The sequence below is a fragment of the Schistocerca gregaria genome, chromosome 7, assembly GCF_023897955.1.
Source record: "Schistocerca gregaria isolate iqSchGreg1 chromosome 7, iqSchGreg1.2, whole genome shotgun sequence".
Classification (NCBI taxonomy): domain Eukaryota; kingdom Metazoa; phylum Arthropoda; class Insecta; order Orthoptera; family Acrididae; genus Schistocerca; species Schistocerca gregaria.
Window position 1 is genome coordinate 419,498,167 of NC_064926.1, and position 26,127 is coordinate 419,524,293.

Here is a 26,127-nt window from a genome sequence, read left to right on the forward strand (position 1 = left end):
TTCCATGCCTAATATGGCGTTGAAAAAGCGTTGGCATTCAGCCGAGCCTCCAGCTGTCTCGGAATGAATAAATGCATTCCGTGTATGGTTCTTTATGGCGTCTTGTACCATTCTTCCTGCATAGTTTTGGCATGTTCCGGTAACCGTGACGGAGGTGGATACTTTTCGTCTTGGAAGATAACACCACTGGGTAACACACACTGTGCCAGGGGACGGACCTGGTCAGCCTAAATAGCCACACAATAATCGCTTGGCAGCAATGCTATCTTCCAAAGTAACCGTGGGGCCCATGGAATACCACGACTTGCCTGCCCAAATAATCACCGAACCCCTCCCATGTTTTCCCTCTTAGGACGTAAACTCGGCCAGAAGTTGGAAACAGTGTGAAACAAGACACACCCGACCAAACGACTTTACTCCATTGCTCCATAGTCGAAGGATTTATGGTTTCGGCACAAGGTTTCTTGATACGAGGTTTTTCATGAGTGGCTTCGCAATCTGAGCCGTCCCCTTCCCCTCTGCCATACCCTGCTTATGGAGTTGCCTTCGTGTTTTGGTGCTGACGGGATTAGCGAGTGCGAAATTCAGATTTGCCGCGACTTCTGCTGCCGTCTTCCTTTTTTTTTACATCCCAGTCCTTCCATGTCCGTCCGTCCCCATTATTCAACAAACGCTTTCGTCTACGCTTTCCCTGCATGAGGTATAAATCTTTGATGGGTGCCTCCTGAAACACCGAAAACTTCGGCTACTTGGTCTACAAAAGCACTATCCATAAGTGCACCAACAATTATCTGCGTTAGAATGCACTGAGATCCGATGTACTGCATACACAACTACAAACGACACTGTTCTGGTAACTAATGACTCTCGCAACGTATTTAGGACATTACACATGTTGTTCGTGGTCAAATACAACAGCGCAACTCGCAGACTTGATCCTCATCTGCATTAACGTTCAAGCATACATTTCTTAGTGTTTCCATATTTTTATCCAACCCCTGTAATTTTTGCGTTTTGTAACTTCCAAATTTCTCAACATATAAAGCAAGAAAGCGATCTTTCGACGGCTTTGAAATCTTACCAAGATCTGAATGAATATTTGTACAACCTTTTTCAGGAAGTACATAAAATCAGTGATAAGATCCTCCTGCCGGAGCACAGAGGCAAATTTGTTCGTCCTCATTCCTCCTTCCATGTTAAAAATTTTGGCATGCAAATATATTGTTGCTTTTACCACAAAACATTCTAAATGCCTTTACCGGGTTTGTCTGTCTGTCTACCTAAGCCTTTGTACTCTGTATCACCTTCTCATTGCCACTGTTTTTATGCAGTCTTAGGAAATTCCCGTTACAAACTTCTAGAACTTCTACAGAGTACCGAGTATGTAATATTTTGAACGGCACCACGTTTCGTTGTATGACTGTTTCAGTACCAATGTTTCACTCATGTACTCCTGCTTGAGGAACCGAATTAGGCGTAACGCAGTAAAATTATTAGGTGACAGTTCGAGAGGAAACACAACGAACATCCATTTATCACTCAAGCACATTTATTGGTATTAATACTTGAACATTATATGTTTACAATATTCCAAAACAATGACTAAGCATATAGTAGGTACAGAACAGTAAAGATGCACTAAAACAGCGGCTCCATGGTGCGACCACCAACGTTGTTACAGACATGGTAACTACGAAGCATGTTCCCGAACATAATCTCAATCCCACCTGGTGCCTCTTCAGTTTCTAGTGCAGTAGGAAGTGATCGTGTCAGTGGATCCTCCTCTGTCTCTACGAGTCTCGTAAATTAAACTTAGCATACGACCCCCCCCCCCCCCCCCCAAGAAGCAACAGAGATCGTCTGATGTACTGATGTACTACATGACATCCTATCTACCCTGTAACACACTAGGACAAGCAACGCTGAGACTTTTCTCTTTCCCTCAGCAGAAGTGGGCGCGTTACCAAACACATGGGTTCCTTTTCAAAATAAAAGTCGTAGAAGTTTGTAACGGGAATTTCCGAACACACTGAATGTCTGCCTCCCATTGTCTTCTTTTTCTCCCAATGACTTCTACACTGAAGCGCCAAAGAAACTTGGTACAGTAACGCGTATTCAAATACAGACGCTTGTAAACAGGCAGACGGCGGCACTGCCATCGGCAACGCCTATACAAGGTAACAAGTGTCTGGCGCAGTTGTTAGATCGGTTAAGCCTGCTACAGTGGCAAGTTACCAAGATTTATGTGAGTTTTAACGTTGCGTTATAGTCGCCGCAAGAGTTATGCGACAGAGCATCTCCGAGGTACCGTTGAAGTAGGGATTTTCCCGTATGACCCTTTCACCAGGGTACCGTGAATATCAGGAATCCGGCAAGACATCGAATCTGCGATATCGGTGCAACCGGAAAAAGATCCTCCAAGAACGGGACCAACGACGACTGAAGAGAATCATTCAAACGACTGAAGAGAATCAGTCAACGTGACAGAAGTGCAAACTCTTCCGAAAATTGGTGCAGATTTCAACGATGGGCCGTCAAGTATCAGCGTGCGAACCATTCAGCGAAACATCGATATGGGCTTTCGGAGCCGAAGTCGCACTCGTGTACAATTGATGACTGCACGACACAGCTTTACGCCTCGCCTGGGCCCGTCAACACTGACACTGGATTGTTGATGACGAAGCATGTTGCCTGGTCGGAAGAGTCTTGCTTCGAATTGTATCGAGTGGATATATGTGTACGGATGGAGAAAACCTCATGAATCCATGGACCTGCATGTCAACAGGGGTCTGTTCAAGCCGGTGGAGGCTCTGTAATGGTGTGGGGCGTGTGCAGTTGGAGTGACGTGGGACCCCTGATACATCTAGATATGACTCTGACATGTGACACGTACGTAAGCATCTTGTCTGATCACCTGCATCCATCCATGTCCAGTGTGTGTTCCGACGGACTTGGGCAATTCCAGCAGGGCAATGCGACATCCTACACGTCCTATAGAGTGGCTCCAGGAACACTCTTCTGAGTTTGCACTACCGCTGGCCACAAAACTCTCCAGATATGAACATTATTGAGATTATCTGGGATGCCTTGCAACGTTCTGTTATCTCCATCCCTCGTACCTATACGGATTTATGGGCAGTCCTGCAGGATTTATGTCAGTTTCCTCTAGCACTACTTCATACATTAGTCGAGTCCATGCCACGTCGTGTTGTGGCACTTCTATGTGCTCACGGCGGCCCTGCACGATATTTCGCAGGTGTACCAGTTTCTTTGGTTATTCAGTGTAGTATACCCCACTGGCACCGTCTCCTCTCAGTTACACTGTCTGCTTTTATCTTTCTTTCCCACTGCCAGTGTCTTTCACTAGGGCCTTGACCGGGACAGCAGTGGGGGTTTACTACATTTCATTCAGTGCGCGATGGCAGGTGAAAGACTTCGAGTTGGAAGTAAATGCTCTGCGCGTGACCACAAGATGCAGATTGAGGCGGCGAAGATGGCGCAACAGCTGGCTCGTGCCGTGCCGTGTCGGGGAGAGTGTGGCGATTTTTCCTTATAAGCGCATAGGGGGCAGCGGAATTGATTGTGCTCGGCCTCAGCAACTGGGCCACAAACAGCGCCAGCGCCGGCTGCGTGGCCTGGCGCGGCGCGGTGTTGCGTCACGGGGCAGCCTGCGGGCGAAGAGACGGGGCCCTGGCGCCAGTGGATCACGGACGCGCGCCGCATGAAGCACCTGGAGTCCGGGCCGCCGTTCCGCAAGTGTCAAGTGCGGCTAGCCAGGCGGAGCGGCTAACAGGACAACGCCAGAGGACGAGTGTGGCAATAGCGTGTTGTAGGAGGGTTTCCTACCATACTTGGCGAAAGAGTGGGATGGAGCTACAAAGGCCTCGTTAGCTCCCTTTCAGAGTCCGTATGTGGGGAAAACGACGTACCCGCACAGCACGAGTTCCCCTGCCTAGTAACTGCTTACGAATGACCTAGATGTGAGCTGCTTAGCGAATTTAGAAACAGCTGCAGCTACAAGAATGGTTCGATAACTATAGTAAGTTTAAATGAAAGAATGGAAAGTCTTGTGCCTTCATGGTGGGTAAGTTTGATTATGCGAACCATCTTACAAAGCATTTCAACTATGCACAGCGAACAATTGTTGACAGCTGTCTGAATTGGTCAGTGTTGACCGAGATTAAAAATGGAGAAAACCGAGCTACGTGTTTCAAAATATTTACATTTGAAGCGTTGGAATGCCACACAAACAGATTTGGATGGTCACGAGGTCTCTGTTCCATCATTGTAGACCATTTACTTTTGGATTAATGCATTTAAACATGGCCGGACAAGTTCCAAAGACGAAGTACGCACCAACCGTCCAGTTGAGGTCACCACAAAGAAAACCAGTGACAAAATCTATGATATGGTACTGCAAGACCGCCTAATGAAGAGTCTTTAGGTTTCTGAGACTGTAGGCATTTTAGTTGAGAGACGACATAATATCCTGCTGTGTGCGAGTTGGGTTTGTCAAAAGCCCACCACGCACAACATTTCAACACAGTCTGGCGATGTTTCATCGCAATCAAGACTTTGTGTGCCGCTTTGTGATTTTTCATGAACGCTGAATCCATGAGTAAACAACAGGCAACACGTTAGTCAAAAAAATTGACAAAGACTGGTGAAAGTGCATCGAAGATGGCAAAGAACAATGCCAGCTGTTAAAACGATTGCCACTCATAAAGTACGTGGAAAAAGGCAAAACATAACTGAACCGTACTATGCTTGATAGATTAATCGTTTAGAACTTGGGTTGACTGAAAAAAGACAAAGGTTGGCAAGCAAAAAAGTGCTCTCAATATGACAGTGCACCATCTCACACATCACCCATAACATCGGCGAAAGTATGTGAATTGTGCTTTGAATCGGTGGACCTAGGGTATATCCCGCAAAGGAGACTGTGTTGAGAAGAAGGTTGCTGTTGACGAAACACTTTTTCCTGCATTCTTTACTAGATCTATTAAACCACCCTTGTACATTTAAGAAAAGGTTCTGGTCGAGAGATAAGAAAATGGGTGAAGTACTTTTTCACAACACTGATTTTATTAAAATGGGGTCTTACCACTTTTTTATACGTACTTTAATGTATGAAACAATGTTTTTGTCTCGTAACTAATTAAAAATGGCGGCTGCAGTCCTTCGTGGCTATTTCTGAAACCTACAAAAAATATAAAACTATCAAAATACAATGAATTTGAGGGGCATTACTATGGGATTTCGGAAAATACCGAGAAAAATAGCAGTTATTTGAGAAACAGGTAAATTTCTTGGCATGTTTTCCTTTCGCGAGCAAGTGCTCTACAACTACGCAGGACAACTTCTGTTACGTATAAACGTCAGTATCGTGCGATTTTGCTAATGCACAAATCCTGACGTTTGTCAAAATGTGTAATTTTTTCGTTACAGGTAAGGTTGTCTCTCACAGGGAGGCGCGCGCGTGAAGACTTATTTGTAAAGGTCTCTTAACCTTCTTACTTACGTTTGAGTGAGAAAATGGGAGATGATGAATGAGTCTTTGTCAATTACCCATTATCTGCTTATCGAAGTTCTATTGTACGGAAAAAGTACATGACCCCGCGAACCGCATATTGCCTGACCGTTATGTTGCCCGCACTGTAGTGGTAAAACTAGTTGCTTACACATTGATGGTATGCATGATGTAATTGGTTAGTCCTGACCTACATTTCTTTTCCTAGATATGCATTTCACTGAACCGTATGTAACTTGCCTCTATCCCGACATGAAATTCCTTTCGTAAAGATAATAGTTCATTTTGTTTCATTTAGAATGATTGGTCGTACCACGCTGATAAGATGCACTTGATATGTGAGATGGTGCCATCACTTCTTGCAGCTGTGTTTTCCTTTCGAAGTATGTTTCCCCACTGAAAACTGTGATTACACGCTAGTCAAACCTTTTCGCTGTGGAGTACTTCATCCCACAACTGTTCACATATCACATGCAATCAGTTACACACTACTTTAGAGTACATAAAAACATTAATTTGCCAATATTAAGATGCAATAGTCAACTTGCCAGTACGACTGTAAGTCGGGCTTAAACGAAATAAAGAGAAATTTGAAGCCAACTACCGCCAAGTAGATATTCTGATTCTTGACATACAGTAGAAGCAACAGTCGTATACGGCTACTAACAAGTTAAATGGGGGGCTTTCGTATTGTTCCTCAAATGGTACTCGCTTATAACAACTTGCGCAAATATGCCACAGCCTTTAGTTTGACAGTGTTAAACAGCTGGGACGTTATGACACATGGCAAGTCATAATACTGTGATCTTGATTCACATTTGGAAATACATGTTGCTATTAAAAAAGTAAATAAAAGTAGCTGTCACAAGGAAACTAAATTCTGCATTTTCAAGATTTCTGCATGCTACAGACCCAGCGCCCTCGCTTCGAGACAGAAAATGAAGCTATTATGTAGACAAAATTGGCACGTAAGTGATCTCTGCGCTAACAGCATGTCGCACTACAGCTGTCAATGCGCAGCCCAGTGCCTCGTATTTTGCTTTTTGCCTGACTGTGTACCTGCAAGGGAAGTGTCTATATCTGAATTGATTAATACGTAGGAAGATAATCTGCACTTCTGGGAAATGCATGTGATCTCTTTTCGCAGATACGTATATAGTGATAAAATACATTTCGAGAATACTGTCCCAAACAGTTATGTTTCCACCGCGCTATACACAGTAACGACACAACGTACAAAATAAAGTTTATGGTACCCTATAAAATATACTTAATCGAAATACGAAGAAGCGGTTAAATAGCTGATTTCATTTGTTGAATTGCCGTCTTCAGGTCTTAATGCAACTGGCACAATACAGCGTTAAAGACTGTTGTACCGTCATCAGATATGTAGCACACTGAACAAATTTTGAGCCTCTTGACATTTTGCTGTTGGCAATGAATCAATATTGGTTAAGTCTCATAATGGGCTTCATGAAAACAATTCTATTAGCAACTATGATCAGAAAATTGCTGTTCAAAACCTGAAACCTGTTACTGCTTCTTTAAATTGCGATCAAAACAAATAAGTTTATAATGAATGGTTACTAATTGCGCTCCTACTTAGCTGGTTATGTGGTGCTAAAAGCTTCCTCTTAGCATTTGGAAGAAGAAAACCACAAAAGATTTTAAGATTTATAGGTTATGTGAAGTTTTTGTTTTTTGACAGTCTTCCAGTGAAGTACTGCCGTCTTGTGCTTATAAAATAGCTCCTGATCTGTTGAACTTAATGACATGGGGTTTGTAACGAAAAATAAGTGAATAGTTGTAATGACGTACAGTGTCATCGATTTTTTTGTTGTTGTCAAAGATATCTATGGGATGGGTAAAATCTACGTCGTTCTTTCCAAAATTAATGCCCTCTAGTTTTGTTTACTCTATTTTTCTGGGCATATCCTTGGTAGTACTAATATGTCTGAATCTTTTCACTATTGTTCTGCTGGTTTCTCTGTCTTGAGACAGATAACGCAAAAGGAGAGCGTTCGAAACTGTTGTCTGACCCGGAGATTCGTATAAAATAGTGGGTGTCATTAAATTCCTCATACTGAAAAATGTGCGCCCGTTGAAATCCATAGACACACAAAGGTGCTTGGAGAGAATAAGTAGATATCAATAACGTGAGGCTGTGCGTACTGCCACCACAAGTCGATCCTGCCAGATGGACTCACATGAAGAATCCTCGGGAAGTTTCTTCCTACGAAGGGGATGGCTTATAAAAGCCTCATTTGACCTATATTCGAATACTGCTCGTTAGTCTGAAAACCTTTAGCAGGTTCGGTTAATAGAGGAAATCAACACTGCTATATAAAAGCAGGTCGCCGTTTAACGTTGTTAACAAATATCGCGGAAAGTTCTTCACTGATTTACTCAGTTCTTACGCGATACTCTAACAAAGATTCAGACGGGCATAGGATGCATAGTTTTTTGGAACAGTAAAGTACAGGTTTCTGTTAAAGCAGAAGGCGAGAAAGAAAATGCTGTGCTGTGAAAATGTGCGGGTTACTTTTCTTTCTCGCAGTCAGTAGATAGCAGGGCATTTAAACTATTCCACAAATTTTGTCCTATTTATATTGTTCCTCCTTAATAGAGTTTTAAAGAAACATAGTACACACCACTTTCTGCTGTTTCGATTCTTCGCCAGCGGTTTTGCTGGGTAGAGGAAAGTTGTATTGATGGCTCATCAGTTTCATTGCAATACTACAACCGAATCTGAATCGTCCATCCACAGATTAAAACTATTATATTACCAGTGAAGTTACTATCCTGACAGATCCAACAGCTAGAGGCCTATCTCACAGCACATTTGCAAAGGATCCTAATCATCTTAGCCATTCATTTTAAGAGACTTAAATTCCCAATCAAAAGTTCGTTCGGAATAACAATAAATAATATTTGGAGATGAGCGGGAGGAGGGAGGGGTAGGTAATGGACATACAGAAAGGGGAGGAGGCGATGGATAGAGAGAGGGCGAGGGGCAGCAGGATGTGATGGACAGAGAAGCGGGGAGGGAGGGGGAGGCGGAGGCGGCGAGATGAGGACATATATCCATTTCCCAAACACATTAAGCAATTGCAAAGCATTGCCGGCTTTGTTAGGTATAAAGAGGAGCTGCACCTTTTCGTGACAGTTTCGTTTAGCAAACGAGATGGCGTTACGGAGATGCTTAAACAACTGCAATGGCAGACACTACAACAGACGTCTTGCATTACGATATGGTTCACCGTCAAAATACAGGGAGTTAGTTCCTAGAACAGTCAACCAATAAATTGCTCCCTACGTATACTTAGCGAGAAGACCACGAAGGCAAGATAGAGCTCTCAAGGAGGCTCACCAACAACTGTACTTCACACGCACAATTTGCGAGTGGAACAGGAAAGAGGGAAGTGGCAGTGATACAAAGTATTCTCCACCATCAACCTGAGGTTGATGTAGGCGCATCTGTCGTACTTCCTACGAGAACGGGAGTTATTACTTTCAGAGTGACTCTCGTACTTCGCCCTCGTACTTGGCGCACGCAAATAGTAATGGTAACGTGGAAAAAGCGTTTTCCGCGCTGGAGACAGTCGTGGGAAAGGGTCCCGAGCTGATGGGTGGAGACGGTGGCGTTCTGCGGAGCGCGTCCGCCCGCTGGCAGGGCCTGCGGCTCGCTGGCTGCGGTCCCAGCAGCGCGGATGACCCCAGGACTTTCACCTGCCTCACGTCCCGCGCCGCATACCTCTCCTCCAGCGCAGCACGGCGCGTGGGCGACATGATGCGACGCGCAGGACAGTCGCCGGTGCTCGGCGCTCTCCCGTAATCTCCGGAAACCTATCAGTCACGCCATGAGCGCTTACGTCCGTCACTCGCCTTAATTTTTGAACACTGCCGCTGCCGCACCGACATGTAGCCCCCCCCCCCCCCCTCCCGTTAAGCCACTCTGAAATATTAGGTTGGTGCATAAGTTCGTAGTAGCGTTTTGGTTTTCGATTCATTTATCGACTGTCATTTTTATTCTGCAATTCGCTGTTGGACATAGTGGAGCTGTGGACGCTAGAAAAGTGCCAAGAGGAAGAAAATCTGAACATGTCACACACATTCTGCTGTTTACCTTTAGTAGACAGGTGACAGCGGCTGAGGCAGCCAGAAACAATTGCAGCGTGTGTGACACTAGTGCTATTGGCCAGAGCAGGGCAAGTTTTTCTTCCTTTAAAGGACAGTCGCGCTACGTTCAACGTACGCTGCAACCCAACGCCCTTAGACAGAAAATATTTGATCGCTCCCTTATACACAATCGGGAGTCAGAAACACTGAATGGTAACGCACAACTAAACAAATTTGTAAGGATATACTTACCTCCAGAAAGTGCAACTGAGTTCTGCCTGGTTCTTTTCTAGTAACGCAATGAGACAGAAATTTCCATTTGATCTGTTTGTCCTCTCAATTTGTCCCAAAATGTGAACATTTAGTGCTGACAGACTCTGGTGCATACTGGTACAGCACTGTAACTATTACCTATTTTAAATACGTTAGAGAAAAGCATATACTAGCAAACGCTGGTTACTCGACTGTTGCACAGATAGGTTCCAATAACTGGCATATTTCGAAGTACTGTTAGAGCTTAAACATAAAGTTACAAATAAAAATTTAAGCTTTTGCATAGGTAAAATTATTCGAAAATGCACAACGAAAAATGAAAATTACATTCAACCAACCAATTATTTAATCACCTACAGTTAACGTGGGCTGTTTTCTCACAACACTAAATCATTGCCACAGACGAAAGAAATGACAAAAAATCGTAGGATCGGCTAAGAATCGAGCACAATATCTTTGTATTTGCAGTTCACACCTATCAGCTTACCCTCAGAGCGATAAAATTCATGCATGCAATGTCGAAAAATCAAAGTTCTAATAATCCCTTGTATTTCTCGTTACATCAATGTATTTTGACGAGATCCACGCAATTACCAACACTGAAAAGTTGAAGGCGTATTGTATCCATTTCTTAGTACTGCGTTACAGTTAATGTCGCTTCCACTCCATCTTGATTTACATTGAGGAGATAATTTGAGTAGTTGCTTTCCTGTTAATTTAAACAGTTTACATATAGCTGGCATAAGAAAAAATTGTTTTAAGCAGTGTACACTGTTTTCGATAGCTACCTCCTTTGGTAATGTTTTATCTTAACTTGTTCTATATACCTGAAGAAGCACCTTCTTGAAATGTACGAAATCGAATGAATAAACTGTAAGTACACACACATCCACAAAATTTTCATTTGTAGTAATATGATTAAGCTTTATACTTCTATAACTAAGCTTTTCTCAGCGCATCCGTCAACACAATTTATTTTTAGGACGTCCATTTAACGATCAGAACTGAAGGGAAGACGAAGATTTCAGTGCAGAAACAATTCTTATCGCGGCACGAACTTTGACTAACCTTACATGCACCATTTTAGCAGAGCCATAAGGGCTTTGTTTGGTAGAAATTATATAACATTGCAGAGTCGGTGTATCCCTTCGGTAATAGATATCTGTGCGATATGTCCTTCAATGAGCTGATACGGCAGACTTGGACACAGTTGCTGGACACGCCAAACAATGTTCAGCATCCATTGCGACTTTGTGTTGTTCTGGCTTAAATTTCTTTTGACGCATTGTGAACTTAGGTATTGTCCTAAGGTTTCTGCTAATTTAACTACTTCATGTTGACCAAGTATGATTCAGCGGTTAATGGAATTTCTCTCTCTCTCTCTCTCTCTCTCTCTCTCTCTCTCTCTCTCTCGCGCGCACACGCACACGCACACGCACACGCACACGCACAGAACACAATGATACTGGTTACGACTTAGCCAGGATGTGCAGTGATTGTACGCCTTCTTTGCATGTTGCAGAAGTAAGCAGAAACAACCAGCAACATGGACGCGATCAAGAAGAAGATGCAGGCGATGAAGCTCGAGAAGGACAACGCGCTCGATCGCGCCCTTCTCTGCGAGCAGCAGGCCAGGGATGCCAACCTGCGGGCCGAAAAGGTGAGTGTCGCGCAACTTCTCTCGGAATTTGTACTAATAAGAAGTAAATCATGGTGCGGTTATTTCTTTGTGGTGGAAAGTTTGATGACAGTGTCCTTCAGATGCTTTAAATAGAAAAGCTGCGACAAGAATGTGAGCAGGTAGTCTGTGGGAGGGTGCAGAAAGTGGAACTGAAAAAATTATTCCTATGACATATTGTTAAATATCCTTGATATGGGATCAGGCAGCACAAGATACAAACAAGAAATTAAGTAATGAGTATACAGGGTGAGGCAGCAAAGATAGGGGGATCTCAAATACACAGAATGAATAAACATATGGAGGTGCAGTTTTTACAAGGTTACAGCGGACAATATGGCGAATTTTCTGACCTTCGAAGTAATTTTTATCGCTTATGGTCTCCGGATTAAGATACCGACTTCGTTTTTTCTGCTGTAACTATACACTTCTTTTTGCGTCGTTTGAAAGAAGTAACAAAGAGAATATCACATGTAAGGGATTTCATCAAATAGCATAAAGATAACAAGGAAGCGCCACAAACCGCTGTCCCGGCGTAGAGTTGGTGCCACAAACGTCTCCCCTATTATACCAAATGTAAGCAAGCCTGTAGCTCAGGTACGGTTCGTGCATTTAGCATCACAGGTATCATACCAAGTCCTCAAAATGTTGACACTGAGCATTGCCACACGTTATAAACTGATTCTGCACGTTGAATTTCATCTGGAGTTACCAGCAGCGTAGGTCCTTGTGAGGCATTTTTCATATGACCTCTTGCTTGTTCTCGCTACAGATAAAAGTACAGAAATGTTAAGTTTGGTAAGCGTGAAGACCATTTTGCATTTCTAAACGATAGTTACAATGCAATCGACACCTTCTCGTAAGGAGGTCTGTCACCACAAGTGCGCAATAGGAGGGACATCAATCATGTTGGTACCAGAATAACTGCCGTATGTCCAGTGAGATGTCTTTCAATAACTGCGGCAGCAGCATATCTTCGGTTTTTTAATTTAATCATATGGCTAGAGCCCCCCGTCTGGAAGACCGTTCGCAGGGTGCCGGTCGGCGACCTGTAGTCGATGATGATGATGATGATGATGATGATGATGATGATGATGGCACAACACCCAGTCCCTGGGCGGAGAAAATTCCCCTACCCAGCCGTGAATAGAATCCGGGCCCAGAGGGTTGACAATCTGTCACGCTGACCATTCAGCTACCGGGAGCGGACATATCTTAGCTAGGAACTGGAGATACCAGTGTCTTCAGAATCTCATCAACAAAACAGGGACCAACGATAGAGGTCTTGGAAAAAGATGTACCAAACGTTGATAGACAACAAGCGTTATTTTTATCCTCTTCTTTGAGTTATGGATTTTCAACTGACATTTAGTGCGTATTGACTTGCCCATGGTTTGGAAGCTATCATCCTTTCTTAAACAAAATTTTGCATAGATGCACCGCACCACTTTGCAGTTTACGTAAATAATATTCAGAGAACCAATTTTGTAAGTCATGGCCATGAAGCTGTAGGTGCAGTGAAATGTGAAGAGGATGAAATGCGATGGAACGCAGTGCTCGCAGAACACTCGTTTGGTTTATGACTCTCTCGTACATCAGAGGTGCCTCTTAGTGAAATCTGCATTGTGTTTTACTGCTGCTAAGGTGTTAAATTTCTTCCGCCAGTTGCTCTTTTTCCTTGGCGTATTTTAACTAAACACTTTGTGTTCCGAGAACTTTTTTATATAACGTTTGCGGAGACAGATGGTGAGTTCTAGGCGCTATCTGGAGACACTTCAGCATACAACGGCGCCGGAAACTTCTAGAAAAATCTTCTAAAAGGAATATGAGCTTCAGTGGTTGGCTGGCAGATCCCTGACCCATATAGGGAGAGACTGCACCGGTCGCTGGGATTCGTCGTCCGAGCACAAACGTAGACTCTGCGTGTGCAGGAAGGAGCGGATGTATAGCGTGGAGACACTTCCTTCCTGGATCGACTTAGACTTCGCTGGCGACGGCCACAGTGGAGAATCTAGGGGTTAGATGTTGAAGTGTTGATTCGCCACAAGAAGCACATGAAGTCGTTCCTTTGTGAACAGTTATTTCAACGCGGGTAACATTTCTGCCCTCTTCGGTGTCTGACACACAGTGAAGTGCTTTTTCACAGAAGAATACTTAAGTTGAATTTCTGTTCCTGACTTGCGAGCAAACAGTAATCTTGACTTGTGTTCTGTCTTGAACTGAGGTAATTTCAGCCTTAGGTTCTTGCGGACGGCGTATTGCATCCAGTGTGTAGGCAGAGAATTATATTATGCCACGTACGTTACCTGCGTATTGGCCAACCCCCGACGAGCAGATCATTGGTGCAGTATAACTGCTGACTACACTTAAATAGCTGGTTAGGTGCACGTTGGTATGGTGGATAGGAAGAAACTGTTATTATGTTGAGTTCCATTTGCTTATCCACTGACCTTGTTATCTTCTGTTGCTCAACGCTAATCAGCCAGCTTTGTGTCCACCTGATAAAAGGGTGTAGTCAAAATAAAGTCAAACATGTGTTCTGCCAATGTCGAAATTAACTAGAAAATGCATATGACCGGGTTCTAGGAGTAATTTGTCTGTTCTACGCGATTATGGAATAGGAGGCAAACTTTTGCAGGCAATTAAAGGTCTTTACATGGATAGTCAGGCAGCAGTTAGTTTACGGTAAATTGAGTTCATGGTTCAGAGTAGTTTCAGGGGTAAGACAGGGCTGCAACCAGTGGGAAAGAGATACAAACGGATTGAGTGCCAAATAGGAGGAACAAAGTTAGAACAGGTGGTTTCAAGTACTTAGGATGCATATTCTCACAAGATGGCAACATAGTGAAAGAACTGGAAGCAAGGTGTAGCAAAGCCAATGCAGTGAGCGCTCAGCTACGATCTACTCCCTTCTGCAAGTAGGAAGTCAGTACCAAGACTAAGCTATTTGTGCGCCGTTCAATCTTTCGACCAACTTTGTTGTATGGGAGCGAAAGCTGGGTGGATTCAGGTTACCTTATCGACAAGGTTGAGGTTACGGATATGAAAGTAGCTAGGATGATCGCAGGTACTAGTAGATGGGAACAATGGCAGGAGGGTGTCCACAATGCAGAAATCAAAGAAAAACTGGGAATGAACTCTATAGATGTAGCAGTCAGGGCGAACAGGCTCAGATGGTGGGGTCATGTTACACGCACGGGAGAAGCTAGGTTACCCAAGAGTCTCATGGGTTCAGCAGTAGAGGGTAGGAGGAGTCGGGGCAGACCAAGGAGAAGGTACCTGGATTCGGTTAAGAATGATTTTGAAGTAACAGGTTTAACATCAGAAGAGGCACCAATGTTAGCACTGAATAGGGGAACATGGAGGAATTTTATAAGGGGGCTATGCTACAGACTGAACGCTGAAAGGCATAATCAGTCTTAAATGATGATAGAATCTGACATCGTGTACTTCATATTTATACAATTTTTTGCACTCTACATGTTTTTAGACGATAAATCAGACACAGTATTAAACTACAACACAATACTTCATTGTGTGAAAATCCCTAGGTATGGGTTGTTAACAGCAGAGTCATTTTTCATTTGTAGGGGTGAAAATTTCACTGCGGGGACAACCACACATACACATGCCTTACGTTGCAAACACCATGGGGTTTTACAATGGAGTTTACATAGATGCAAGCGATACTTACATCTGGTTTATATTATTGTCATTCATGTACGTGTCTTCTTCCTCTCTTTCGCCTGAACAAGCTTCTATGATAATAAGTTAGTCTTGCAGCTACAGGTACCTGTGCTAACTACATAAAAACTGACCCCTTGGCCCCCTCAGTTCAGCCAAATGTGTGAACTCTGAAAACAGATTAAATCTAATAGAAGCATTTTGAACAATAAATATATTTCGCAAAATGAAGTACCATATGCCGTGTAGCCCCTCATGAACAATGGACCTAGCCGTTGGTGGAGGGGCTTGCACCGTAAGTGCAACCACAACGGAGAGGTCTGTTGAGCTGCTAGAAATACTTGTGGTTCCTGAAGAAGGGTAGCACCCTTTCTAGTAGTTTCACGGGCAACAGTGATTGGAACTTTCCTGACAGATTGAAACTGTGCCTGACCGAGACGAGAACTAGGTGCTGGCGGAATTAAAGCTGTGAGGACGGAGCGTGAGTCGTGCTTCGGTAGCTCAGATGGTAGAGCACTTGCCCGCGTAAGGCAAAGCCCGCGTTCGGGTCTCGGTCCGGCGCACAGTTTTCATCTACCAGGAAAGTTTCATTTCAGCACACACTCCGCTGCAGAGTGAAAATGTAATTTTGAAAACAGTCTGGATGATTGACTGATCTGGCCTTGTAACATCAACCAAAACGGCCTTGCTGTACTGGTACTGCGAACGGCAGTACCGGCACAGCAAGGCCGTAATTTTTCCCGAGGGCATGCAACACTACTGTATGCCTCAATGATGATGGCATCCTCCTGGGCAAAATATACCGGTGGTAAAACGGTCCCCATTCGGACCTCCGAGCGAGGACAACTCAGGAGGGTGTCATCACCAGAAACAAAACTTCCGTTCTACAGATAGGAGAGTGGAAAGTCTGATCTCCTAATCGGGCATGTAGGTTAGAAAATTTAAAAAGGGAACGGCGTAGGTTAAAGTTCGATATATAGGAGTTAGTGAAGATAGGTTGCAGCAAGAACAAACTTTTGGTCAGGTGAATACAGGGTTATAAATACAAAACTAAACATAAGTAATGCAGGAGTAGGTTTGATAATAGGAAAACAGGAACACGGGTAAGCTACTATGAACAGCATAGTGAACCCATTATTGTAGCCAAGACATGCATGAAGCCCATACCCAACACAATAGCAAAAGTTTATATGCCAACTAGCACGCAGATGAAGAGATGGAAGAAATACATGATGAGATTAAAGAAGCTATTCGGATAGTTTAAAAGGACACGAAAATTTAGTAGTCATGAGGGACTGGAATTCGATAGTAGGCAAAGGAAGAGAAGGAAAAATAATGGGCGAATCCGGACTTAAGGAAAGGAATGAAAGAGGAAGCAACCTGGTAGAATTTTGCATAAATTTAATCATTGTCAACACTAGGTGTAAGAATCATGAAACAAGTTTGTATACCAGGAAGAATTAGGATGATTCAGATTAGTTATATAATTGTAAAACAGAGATTTAGGAACCAGATTTTAAATTGTAAAACATTTCATGGGCACATGCGGGCTCCGACCACAATTTGTTTATGAACTATAGGTTGAAATTGAAGAAACTTCAAAAAGGTAGGAATTTAAGGAGATGGGACCTGGATAAAGTGAAAGAACTAGAGGTTTGTAGAATGTTTCAAAGAGAGCATTGGGAACGATTGACAAAAATAAGGGAAAGGATAAAGCAGAACAACGGGTAGCTCTAAGGGAGGAAACAGTGAAGGCAGCAGAGGATAAAGTAGGTAAAAAGATGACTAGCATAGGTCCGTGAGCAACCCAAGGGATATTAAATTTAACTGATGAAAGGAGCAAATATAAAAATGTAGTAAATGGAGCAGGTGAAAGCGAATACAAATGTCTCAAGTAAGACAGATGGGAAGTGCAAAACGGCTAAGCGGGAATGGCCAGAGGACAAATGTAAGGATTTAGAATCACATATCACTAGGGGAGAGGTAGATAACGCCTATTGGAAAATGACACCTTTGAAGAAAAGAGAACCATCTGTATGAATGTCAAGACCTCAGATGGAAAACCAAAGCAAAGAAGGGAAAGCAGAAAGGTGGAAGGAGTATATAGAGGGTCCATACAAGGGCGATGTACTTGAGGACAATATTATGGATATGGAAAAGGACGTAGATGAAGACGAACTGGGAGATAAGACACTGCGTGAAGAATTTGACAGAGCACTGAAAGACCTAAGTTGAAACAAGGCCCTGGGAGCAGACAACTTTCCTTTAGAACTACTGATAGCCTTGGGAGAGCCAGCCCTGACAGAACTCTACCATCTGGTAAGAAATACCCTCAGACTTCAAGAATAATTCCAGTCCCAAAGGAAGCAGGTGTTGACAGATGTGAAAATTACCGAACTATCAATTTAATAAGTCACGGCTAAAAATACACGAATTCTTTACCAGACGAATGAAAAAACTGGTAGAATCCGACCTTGGGGAAAGAGTTCTGATTCCGTAGAAATGATGGAACACGTGAGGCAATACTGACCTTAAGTCTTATCTTAGAAGATAAAGGAAAGGCAAACCTATGTTTCTAGCATTTGTAGATTTAGAGATAGCTTTTGACAATGTGACTGGAATACTGTTTTTCAAACTTTGAAGGTGGCAGGGGTCAAATACAGGGAGCAAAAGGTTATTTACAACTTGGACAGAAACGAGATGGCAGCTATAAGAGTGAAAGAGAAGCAGTGGTAGAGAAAGGAGTGACGCAGGGTTGTCGCCTATTCCCGACATTATTCAATTTGTACACAGAGCAAGCAGTAAATGAAACAAAAGAAAACTTTGGAGTAGGGGTTGAAGTCCAGGAAGAAAAAATAAAAACTTTGAGGGTTGCCGATGACATAATTCTATCACAGACAGCAAAGGATTTGGAGCAGCAGTTGAAAGGGCTGGACAGTGTCCTGAAGGGAAAATACAAGATGAACATCAACAAAAGCAGGGATGCTGGAAGAATTAGATCAGGAACTGACACAGCAAAGTAACTGATGGCAGAAGTAGAGGAGATACAAAATGTTGACCGGCAATGGCAAGAAAAGTTTCTGAAGAAAAATTGAACATATGGATTTGTCAGGAAATCTTTTTTGAAAGTATTTGTATGGAGTGTAGCTTTTTATGGAAGTGAAACAAGAACGATAAACTGTATAAAGAAAAAGAGAATAGAAGCTTTTTAAATGTGGTGTTACATGCTAGAGAAGAATTCAGAAGATTAGAGGGATAGATCACGTAACGAAGGGGAAGTACTGAATATAGAACTGGGGAGAAACGAAATCTGTGGCAGAACCTCACTACAAGGTATCGGTTGGTACGACATTCTGAGACAAAAAGGATTACCAATTTGGTACTGGAGAGCAGTCTGGAGGAGGAGGAGGAGGAGGAGGAGGGGGGGGGGGGTGGTTAAGTCGTAGAGAGAGACCAAGAAATAAAGCAGATTCAGGAGGCTGTAAACTGCAATAGTTACTTGGAGATAGAGGCTACCACAGGATAGAATAGCATGTAGAGTTGCTTCAAACCAGTCTTTAGACTGAAGATTACAACAACATTAATTGCATGTAGACCAGTAAGTTGCTTGCAGAAGACTGGCACCTTTAACTTTAGTAACCTGCTCCCTCAAAGCAGTCTGAGCGAAACGGGACCAGTTTGTCGTCATACTCTCTTTATAATCAGTACATGCATCGTGATATACCAGTATTGTCACCACAGGCTCGTAACTGGAATTGACACTATATGGCGTCCAGGTGAAAACTTACAATCACACGGAAAAATCTAGCTGAAACGGCGGCTTCCTGGAGGCGCTAACTAGAGTCCGCTACGCAGCAGACATGGTCCTACGCCACAGGCGACCATGTCCGATGAATCATCACGATTACTTCAATTGTCCCTGGTCACGACTAACCTTTTCTCACGCTCGTCAACTCGGAGACACAAGAAGTTATAGACCCTAAGCATGTTTCTCTCTGCTGTAGGCCGAGGAAGAAGCCCGTGCCCTGCAGAAGAAGATCCAGACCATTGAGAACGACTTGGACCAGACACAGGAGCAGCTCGGTCAGGTGATGGCCAAACTTGAGGAGAAGGAGAAGGCTCTGCAGAACGTGAGTACCATCACCGCTTCTCTCCCCAGCCTCACGCATACGACTACAGCACGTTGCAGCAGGAGCGGCACTTCTGCCGCCCAAGTATTAACCTACATCTTCAGCCATACCTCACACGCACGGTTCAAAAAAAAAAAAAGGCCACTACGGCTAAGACAGGCGTAGTAACTATATTAGAATTTAATAGTATTCCAGAAAATAGGTTGAATATCAGTGTCCCTTGGTACATGTATGCTGTTTTCTATTCAGCGGTAAAGCAATGTGGCCTCTATCTACCATGTAGACATTTTTCTGGACACATCGTCATAATTCCACTGTTTTCTACTGACACTCCGTAGTTCCGTGGTAAAGTCGGGAGGAGTGGACTTACTGTTGACTTTTTGAGGGGTTATGCATTCTGTAAAGTTTACGCAGCAGTCCTAGGTTTTGACTGACGATCATCACTGTTATACACTGAGGTAACAAGTCATGGGATATCTCCTAATATAGTGTCGTTAGCCCGGTGTAGTGCAGCAACTCGACGTACCAAAGACTCAACAAGTCGTTGGAATTTCCTGGTGAAATACTGAGCCATTCTGACACTACAGCCGCCCATAATTGCGAAAGTGTTGGCGGTGCTTAATTTTGTGTACGAATTGACCTCTCGATTGTCCCATAAATAATAAATAGGATTCATGTCGGGCGATCTGAGTGGCCAATCCTCTGCTTGAATTGTTCAGAATGTTCTCCAAACCAATAGCGAACAATTGTGGCCTAGTGACATGGCGCAATCTCATGGGAACATGAAGTACATAAATGGCTGCAAATGGTCTCCAAGTAGCCAAACAAAATCATTTGCGGCCAATGATCGGTTCAGTTGGACCAGAAGACCCACACCATCCCATGTAAACACACCATTGTGGAGCCACCACCATCTTGCACAGTGCCTTGTTGACTACTTGGGAACATGGTTTCATGGGGGCTTCGAGGCACTCCAACACTTCCATCGACTTTCACCAACCGAAATCTGGACTCGGCTGACCAGGCCACGATTTCCCAGTCGTCTAGGGCCCAATTGGTAAGGTCACAAGCCCAGCACAGGCGCCGCCATCAGCAAAGGCACTCGCGTCGGTCGTCTGCTGCCATAGTCCATTAACGTCAGATTTCGCCGCACTGTTGTAACGGCTAAGTCCGTCGTACGTCCCACACTGATTTCTGCGGTTATTTCACGTAGTGTTGTCTGTTAGCTCTGACAACTCTACGCGAACGACGCTGCTCTCTGTTGTTACCTGAAGGCCATGGTGAGAGGTAATACCCGAAATCTGCTATTCTCGACACACTCTTGACAATGTGGATCTCGGAATATTGAATTCTCTAACGATTTTCGAAATGGAATGTTCCATACTTCTATTCAGAGTTCAAATTCTGTTAATTCCAGTCGTGCGTCCATAAGCATGTCTGAAACCTTTTCACGCGAATCGCCTTAGTACAAATGACAGCTTCAGCAATGTACTTCCCTTTTATACTCTTGTGTAGACGATGCTAGCATCATATGTATATGTGCATATCGCTATTCCATGGCTTTGGTCACCTCAGTGTAAATGGGTTCATGTAGGCTGTGACTAAAATTGAGCCCTTCCTCTCAGCAAGTAAAGCCATTAGGCGTCACGAAATAGTAAATGCTCTGCTGTCGAAGTTACGAAATAATACCAACAAAAGTAAGGATAATGTTGCTTTCCTAATAGAGAAATCTTCTGCATTCGAAGGTTCTGTAATACTTCATTGGAGATACATGCGAGAACAGAAAGCAGAAGGTAATTCTCAGTAAATATTGAGAGTGGTAGTGATGTTCAGTCCCAATGGGGCACTGTTAAATGGGGCGTTCCCCAAGGGTCGGTACTGGGCTGCTGCTGTTTCTTATTTATATAAATGATATGCCTTCTAGTATTACAGGTGATTGAAACATATTTCTGTTTGCTTATGACACCAGCTTGGTAGTGAAGGATCTTGTGTGTAATATTAAAACATTAGCAAATAATGTAGTTCATGAAATAAGTTCGTGGCTTGTGGCAAATAATTTGATGCTAAATCACAGTAAGACTCAGTTTTTACAGTTTCTAACTCACAATTCAACAAGAACTGATATTTTAATCAGACAGAATGGGCATATTATAAGCGAGACGGAACAGTTAAAATTACTAGGCGTTCGGATAGATAGTAAGCTGTTGTGGAAAGCCCATGTTCAGGATCTTGTTCAGAAACTAAGTGCCGCTTTATTTACCATTAGAACAGTATCTGAAATAAGTGACATTTCAACACGAAAAGTAGTCTACTTCACATTTTCATACGCTTATGTCATATGGTATTACTTTTTGGGGTAATTCTTCTGATTCAAAAAGGGTATTTTTGGCTCAAAAACGAGCTATTAGAGCTATGTGTCGTGTAAGTTCGAAAACCTCTTGTCGATCCCTATTCAATAGTCTGGGAATTTTGACGATGCCCTCACAGTATATATTTTCTTTAATGTCGTTTGTTGTTAACAATATTAGCTTCTTCCCAAGAGTTAGCAGCTTTCACTCAATTAATACTAGACAGAAATCAAATCTGCATGTGGAATGCACTTCCTTGACTCTTGTGCACAAAGGAGTGCAGTATTCTGCTGCATCCATTTTCAATAAGCTACCACAAGAACTCAAAAATCTTAGCAGTAGCCCAAACACATTTAAGTCTAAACTGAAGAGTTTCCTCATGGCTCACTCCTTCCATTCTGTCGAGGAGCTCCTGGAAGAGCTAAAAAGTTAAGCAAATTCCAGTGTTACATTCTTGGTTTTCTTTATTTAAACTAACGACTTGTCGCCTGAATATGTTTCTTATATTTCATTTTATCTGTTTCTACAATCGTGTTACAATTTCATGTATTGACTCTTTCCATCACCATGGAGACTTCTCCTTAATGTGGTCCCACGGAACAATAAATAAATAAAAAAAATTAAAAAAAATAAGTGATGGAGCTAACCAATGACCTTTCGTTATAATGTGCCGCCAAGCCAGGAGGTACTCGCGAACAAATGTCATACCCGCATCAGGGAATTTGTGTGTTAGTGCAAATACTGCATGCCGCTTCTCTGTCTGAACACTTGGCTGGTGTTTCTTCTTGGTGGTGGCCAGCATGCTGACTAGTCGTGGTGGAGGCGCCTGTGGTGACGGGGATATTTCGATGTACACAGTTGCAAAACTACTTCTGCATGACGTGACAGTCGTTGGGAAGGACCCGTCATGCACAAGTAGCTTCGCGGCTGTCTGCACATATCCACAGGAGGCGGCGACCAGCACTGGAAGACGAGCAGCATCTCAGCATGGGAGGTGCATCCCATTGCACTGCAACATGGAGAGGACTGACAGCTTCCGCCATCGTGTGGACGAGGTTCAGCATCGTTCCAATTTGTTTCGTGTCTTTATATTCTGGAAGGTGAAAACTAAGGCGGCTGGTACCGTACCACAAATGTACTGAACAATGATCTTCGTGGTATAGTTTCTCTAAATAAAGATGCAAATAATGGATTAGGAGGCAGTGATAACTAGGTGGACCACCATCTCTACCTGGAATTGTTAAATTTGCTCTAGTGCATGATAAACCACTGTTGACGTTTTAAAACACAATTCGTCTGTATGTTTCTCGTCATATTCACTATAGCGGTTCCAGCTTTTGAGCGATTGTCACTTGCATCTGAGAAACTGAAAACAATAACAAGCATAAATGCCAGAGTAAAACATAACTTCATGAAATAAATTAATCTCAATCTTGAAACAGCATGCATATATGCAATGAAATTTTAAGATCAGGGACGCATGTGTATCTCACTTCTATGAACTATCTATGCCGCGTCTTTCTCCTAGGAGTCGTCAGGCGCATTTTCTCTGGTAATTTGGCGGATACTTGCAATTTAGTTTTTGCAATATACACCTAGTCAGCCACCTCGCTGTTGAGCTCAAGGGTCATGAGTCGGTGGGAGGATGAGTGGCTGGAAGCGACCGACAGTAAGCTCCGTATAGTAAAGCCCACAACGCGCGTGTGGTGTACTTCCTTTCAGCCCCGTCGACAAGACGAGGTTCTCCTCACTAGGCTTCGGATAGGCCACAGCCCTATGACGCATGGCTTCCTGCTCCGGCGGGAGGACCCTCCAATGTGTGGTGCTTGCGGTGTCCAGGTCACTGTGCGCCACTTTTTATTGGATTGCGTTTTACTTTCTGACCAGCGGACTGCGGCTGACTTGCCAGCGGACCTGCCATCTCTTTTAGGCAACACTCGGACGAATGTGGTTAAAGTTTTAAAGTTCTCTGCCATGTCAAACGTTTTTACGAAGATTTTAGGGAGATGATCTTAATTTGCTCACGGTGTGACAAGCTCGCCCATATTTTATGTAAGTGGCCAGCCAATGACAATTTCCTGTGGCATTCGTGTTGCTACGTTTTCCCTTTCCTTCCGTTTTACTTTCTTATGTAGCATTTTCCTTCTTTTCCTGCTTTCTTTGTGTGTGTGCTTCAGTTTTATTAGGTCTGTCCACATTCGTTCCTTTTAATGTGTGTCAGGGCGCTGATTACCTCGACGTTGAGCGCCCTTAAGCCCAAACACACAAACCTAGTCAGCCCACACAAATACTGCTCATAGTCTCTCATGTGACTCCTGGGGTCAATGCAAAGTGTCGGTTTGTTTCCCTATAGAAACGAAGTTATTTTTAAAGTAGTGTTTGAGGTCCCCATCCAATAGAACGGTAGGCAATATTCGTTTTATCGATGTCAACACGGCTACTAAAACAGGAAGAATAACCAATAATGGAGAAGCGATTCGAATGCCGCCCTGCTCCATTCTGCCTACTACCGCCAAGCAGCAGCAGCAGCAGCAGCAGCAGCACCACCACCACCACCACCACCACTTAGTCACTAGTGAACTGGTTGCTGTTCCAGTTTTGTCGCTGTTAATACACATCGATAAAACTAATATCGCACTAGATAATGCCGCGCGGGACTAGCCGAGCGGTCTGGGACGCTGCAGTCATGGATTGTGCGACTCGTCCCGGCGGTGGTTTCAGTCCTCCCTCGGGCATGGGTGGGTGTGTGTGTGTGTGTGTGTGTTTGTCCTTAGGATAATTTAGGTTAAGTAGTGAGTAAGCTTAGGGACTGATGACCTGAACAGTTAAGTCTCATATGAACATTTGATTTGAACTAGATTAATCTCGAACCACTGTATCGAAATAAGTGCGTAAAACTGCGCTTTAAAAATAGCTTTGTTTGTAATGGGAAACTAACCGACGTTTGCCGTTGGCACCGGGCGTCACATGAAGGGCGTGGTGAGCGGTGTTTGCCTGAGCGTGCTCCCATCTACACGTTGCACAAATGACGAGAGAAAATGCGTGTGACGAGTCTTAAGAGAGAAACCCTGTATATTGAGCTCCAGGTCTAATAAACTACCTGTTCCCCATCCTTACTGTGGCGCTAGCGAAGGATAGCTACCTACACAAGTCAAACACAAAGCGTTTTGTCTCTGTTTTAGTACTTATTATATTTCGAAACGAGACGTCTAGTTTATACATACAGTTACGAACTGTAATATTTTGGTGTACACTGATACAGTAGTAGGTAACTGTCCATGCACTCGTGTTTGTTACTTGTGATCAAGTTATGCCGAACGTTTTACCATTTGTACCTTTGTTTCAGATGTCCCACTTGAGCTTGACAATGGCTCAAAAGTCGAAATTCCGATATTAGTAACAATAAAGCAGTCAAATTGCGATTGTTTACCATTTAAAAACTTATGAGGTCGTCAATAAAGAAAAGACAAACTGTTCCTAATTTTTTTCTACTTATTACTAGCCTTTACGTAGTTAAATTGTTGAGTCCATTTGAGGCTGTATTCGTTTTTCATTTGCATTGGGAACTAACACTTTGCTTCGTCTACATCTACACAGATGCTCCGCAAACCACCATAAGGTGCCTGGCGGAGGGTACACTGCGTGTCAGTTCCTTTCATGTTCCACACGCAAGGGAAAAACGGCTATGAGCCCTAATTTCTCGTATCTTTTCTTCGTGGCCCTTACGCGCAGTGTATGTTGGCGGCAGTAGAATCCTTGGGAAGTCAGCTTCAAATGCTGATTTCTAAATTTTCTCAGTAGCATTTCTCGAAAAGAACGTCGCCTTCCCTCGAGGGATTCCCAATTTGAGCTCCCGAAGCATCTCCGTAACACTTGCGTGTTTTTAGAAACTCACCGATAAGAATCTAGCACCCCGCCTGTGAATTGCTTCGATGTCTTCGTTCAATCCGACGTCGTACGGATCCCAAACACTCCGATAATACTCAAGAATAAGTCCCACCAGTGTCCTGTGTGCGGTCACCTTTACAAATGTTAATGCAAGGTTCGCAGGAGAGCTTCTGTAAAGTTTGGAAGGTGGGACGAGGTACTGGCAGAAGTAAAGCTGAGTGTACCGGCCGTGAGTCGTGCTTCGGTAGCTCAGATGGTAGAGCACTTGCCCGCGAAAGGCAAAGGTTCAGAGTTAGTCTCGGTCGGGCACACAGTTTTAATCTACCAGGAAGTTTCATATCAGCGCACACTCCGCTGCAGAGTGAAAATCTCATTCTGGAAACTTGAGTCCATGACTTCGCGAGGTCTGAGCACACTCGACCGCTACCACCAGCTCTTCCACCTGAAATCGGGACTCACGTAACTAGGCCACAGTTT

The 26,127-nt window shown here is 43.6% G+C and overlaps 1 protein-coding gene across 11 annotated transcripts in view; it reads left to right on the top strand.

The window, feature by feature from the left end:
• LOC126281198 (tropomyosin) overlaps positions 1-26,127 on the top strand; it is a 147,722-nt gene that overhangs the window by 45,899 nt on the left and 75,696 nt on the right. For 7 of the 11 annotated variants that reach the window (XM_049979924.1, XM_049979928.1, XM_049979926.1 and 4 more), the window contains exons 2-3: positions 11,445-11,582; positions 19,289-19,414. In XM_049979924.1, coding sequence (XP_049835881.1) covers positions 11,469-11,582; positions 19,289-19,414 — 240 coding nt within the window. In that variant the 5' untranslated portion in view covers positions 11,445-11,468. The remainder of the gene's footprint in view (positions 1-11,444; positions 11,583-19,288; positions 19,415-26,127) is intronic. The other 4 variants (XM_049979923.1, XM_049979925.1, XM_049979921.1 and 1 more) reach the window with 1 other exon arrangement.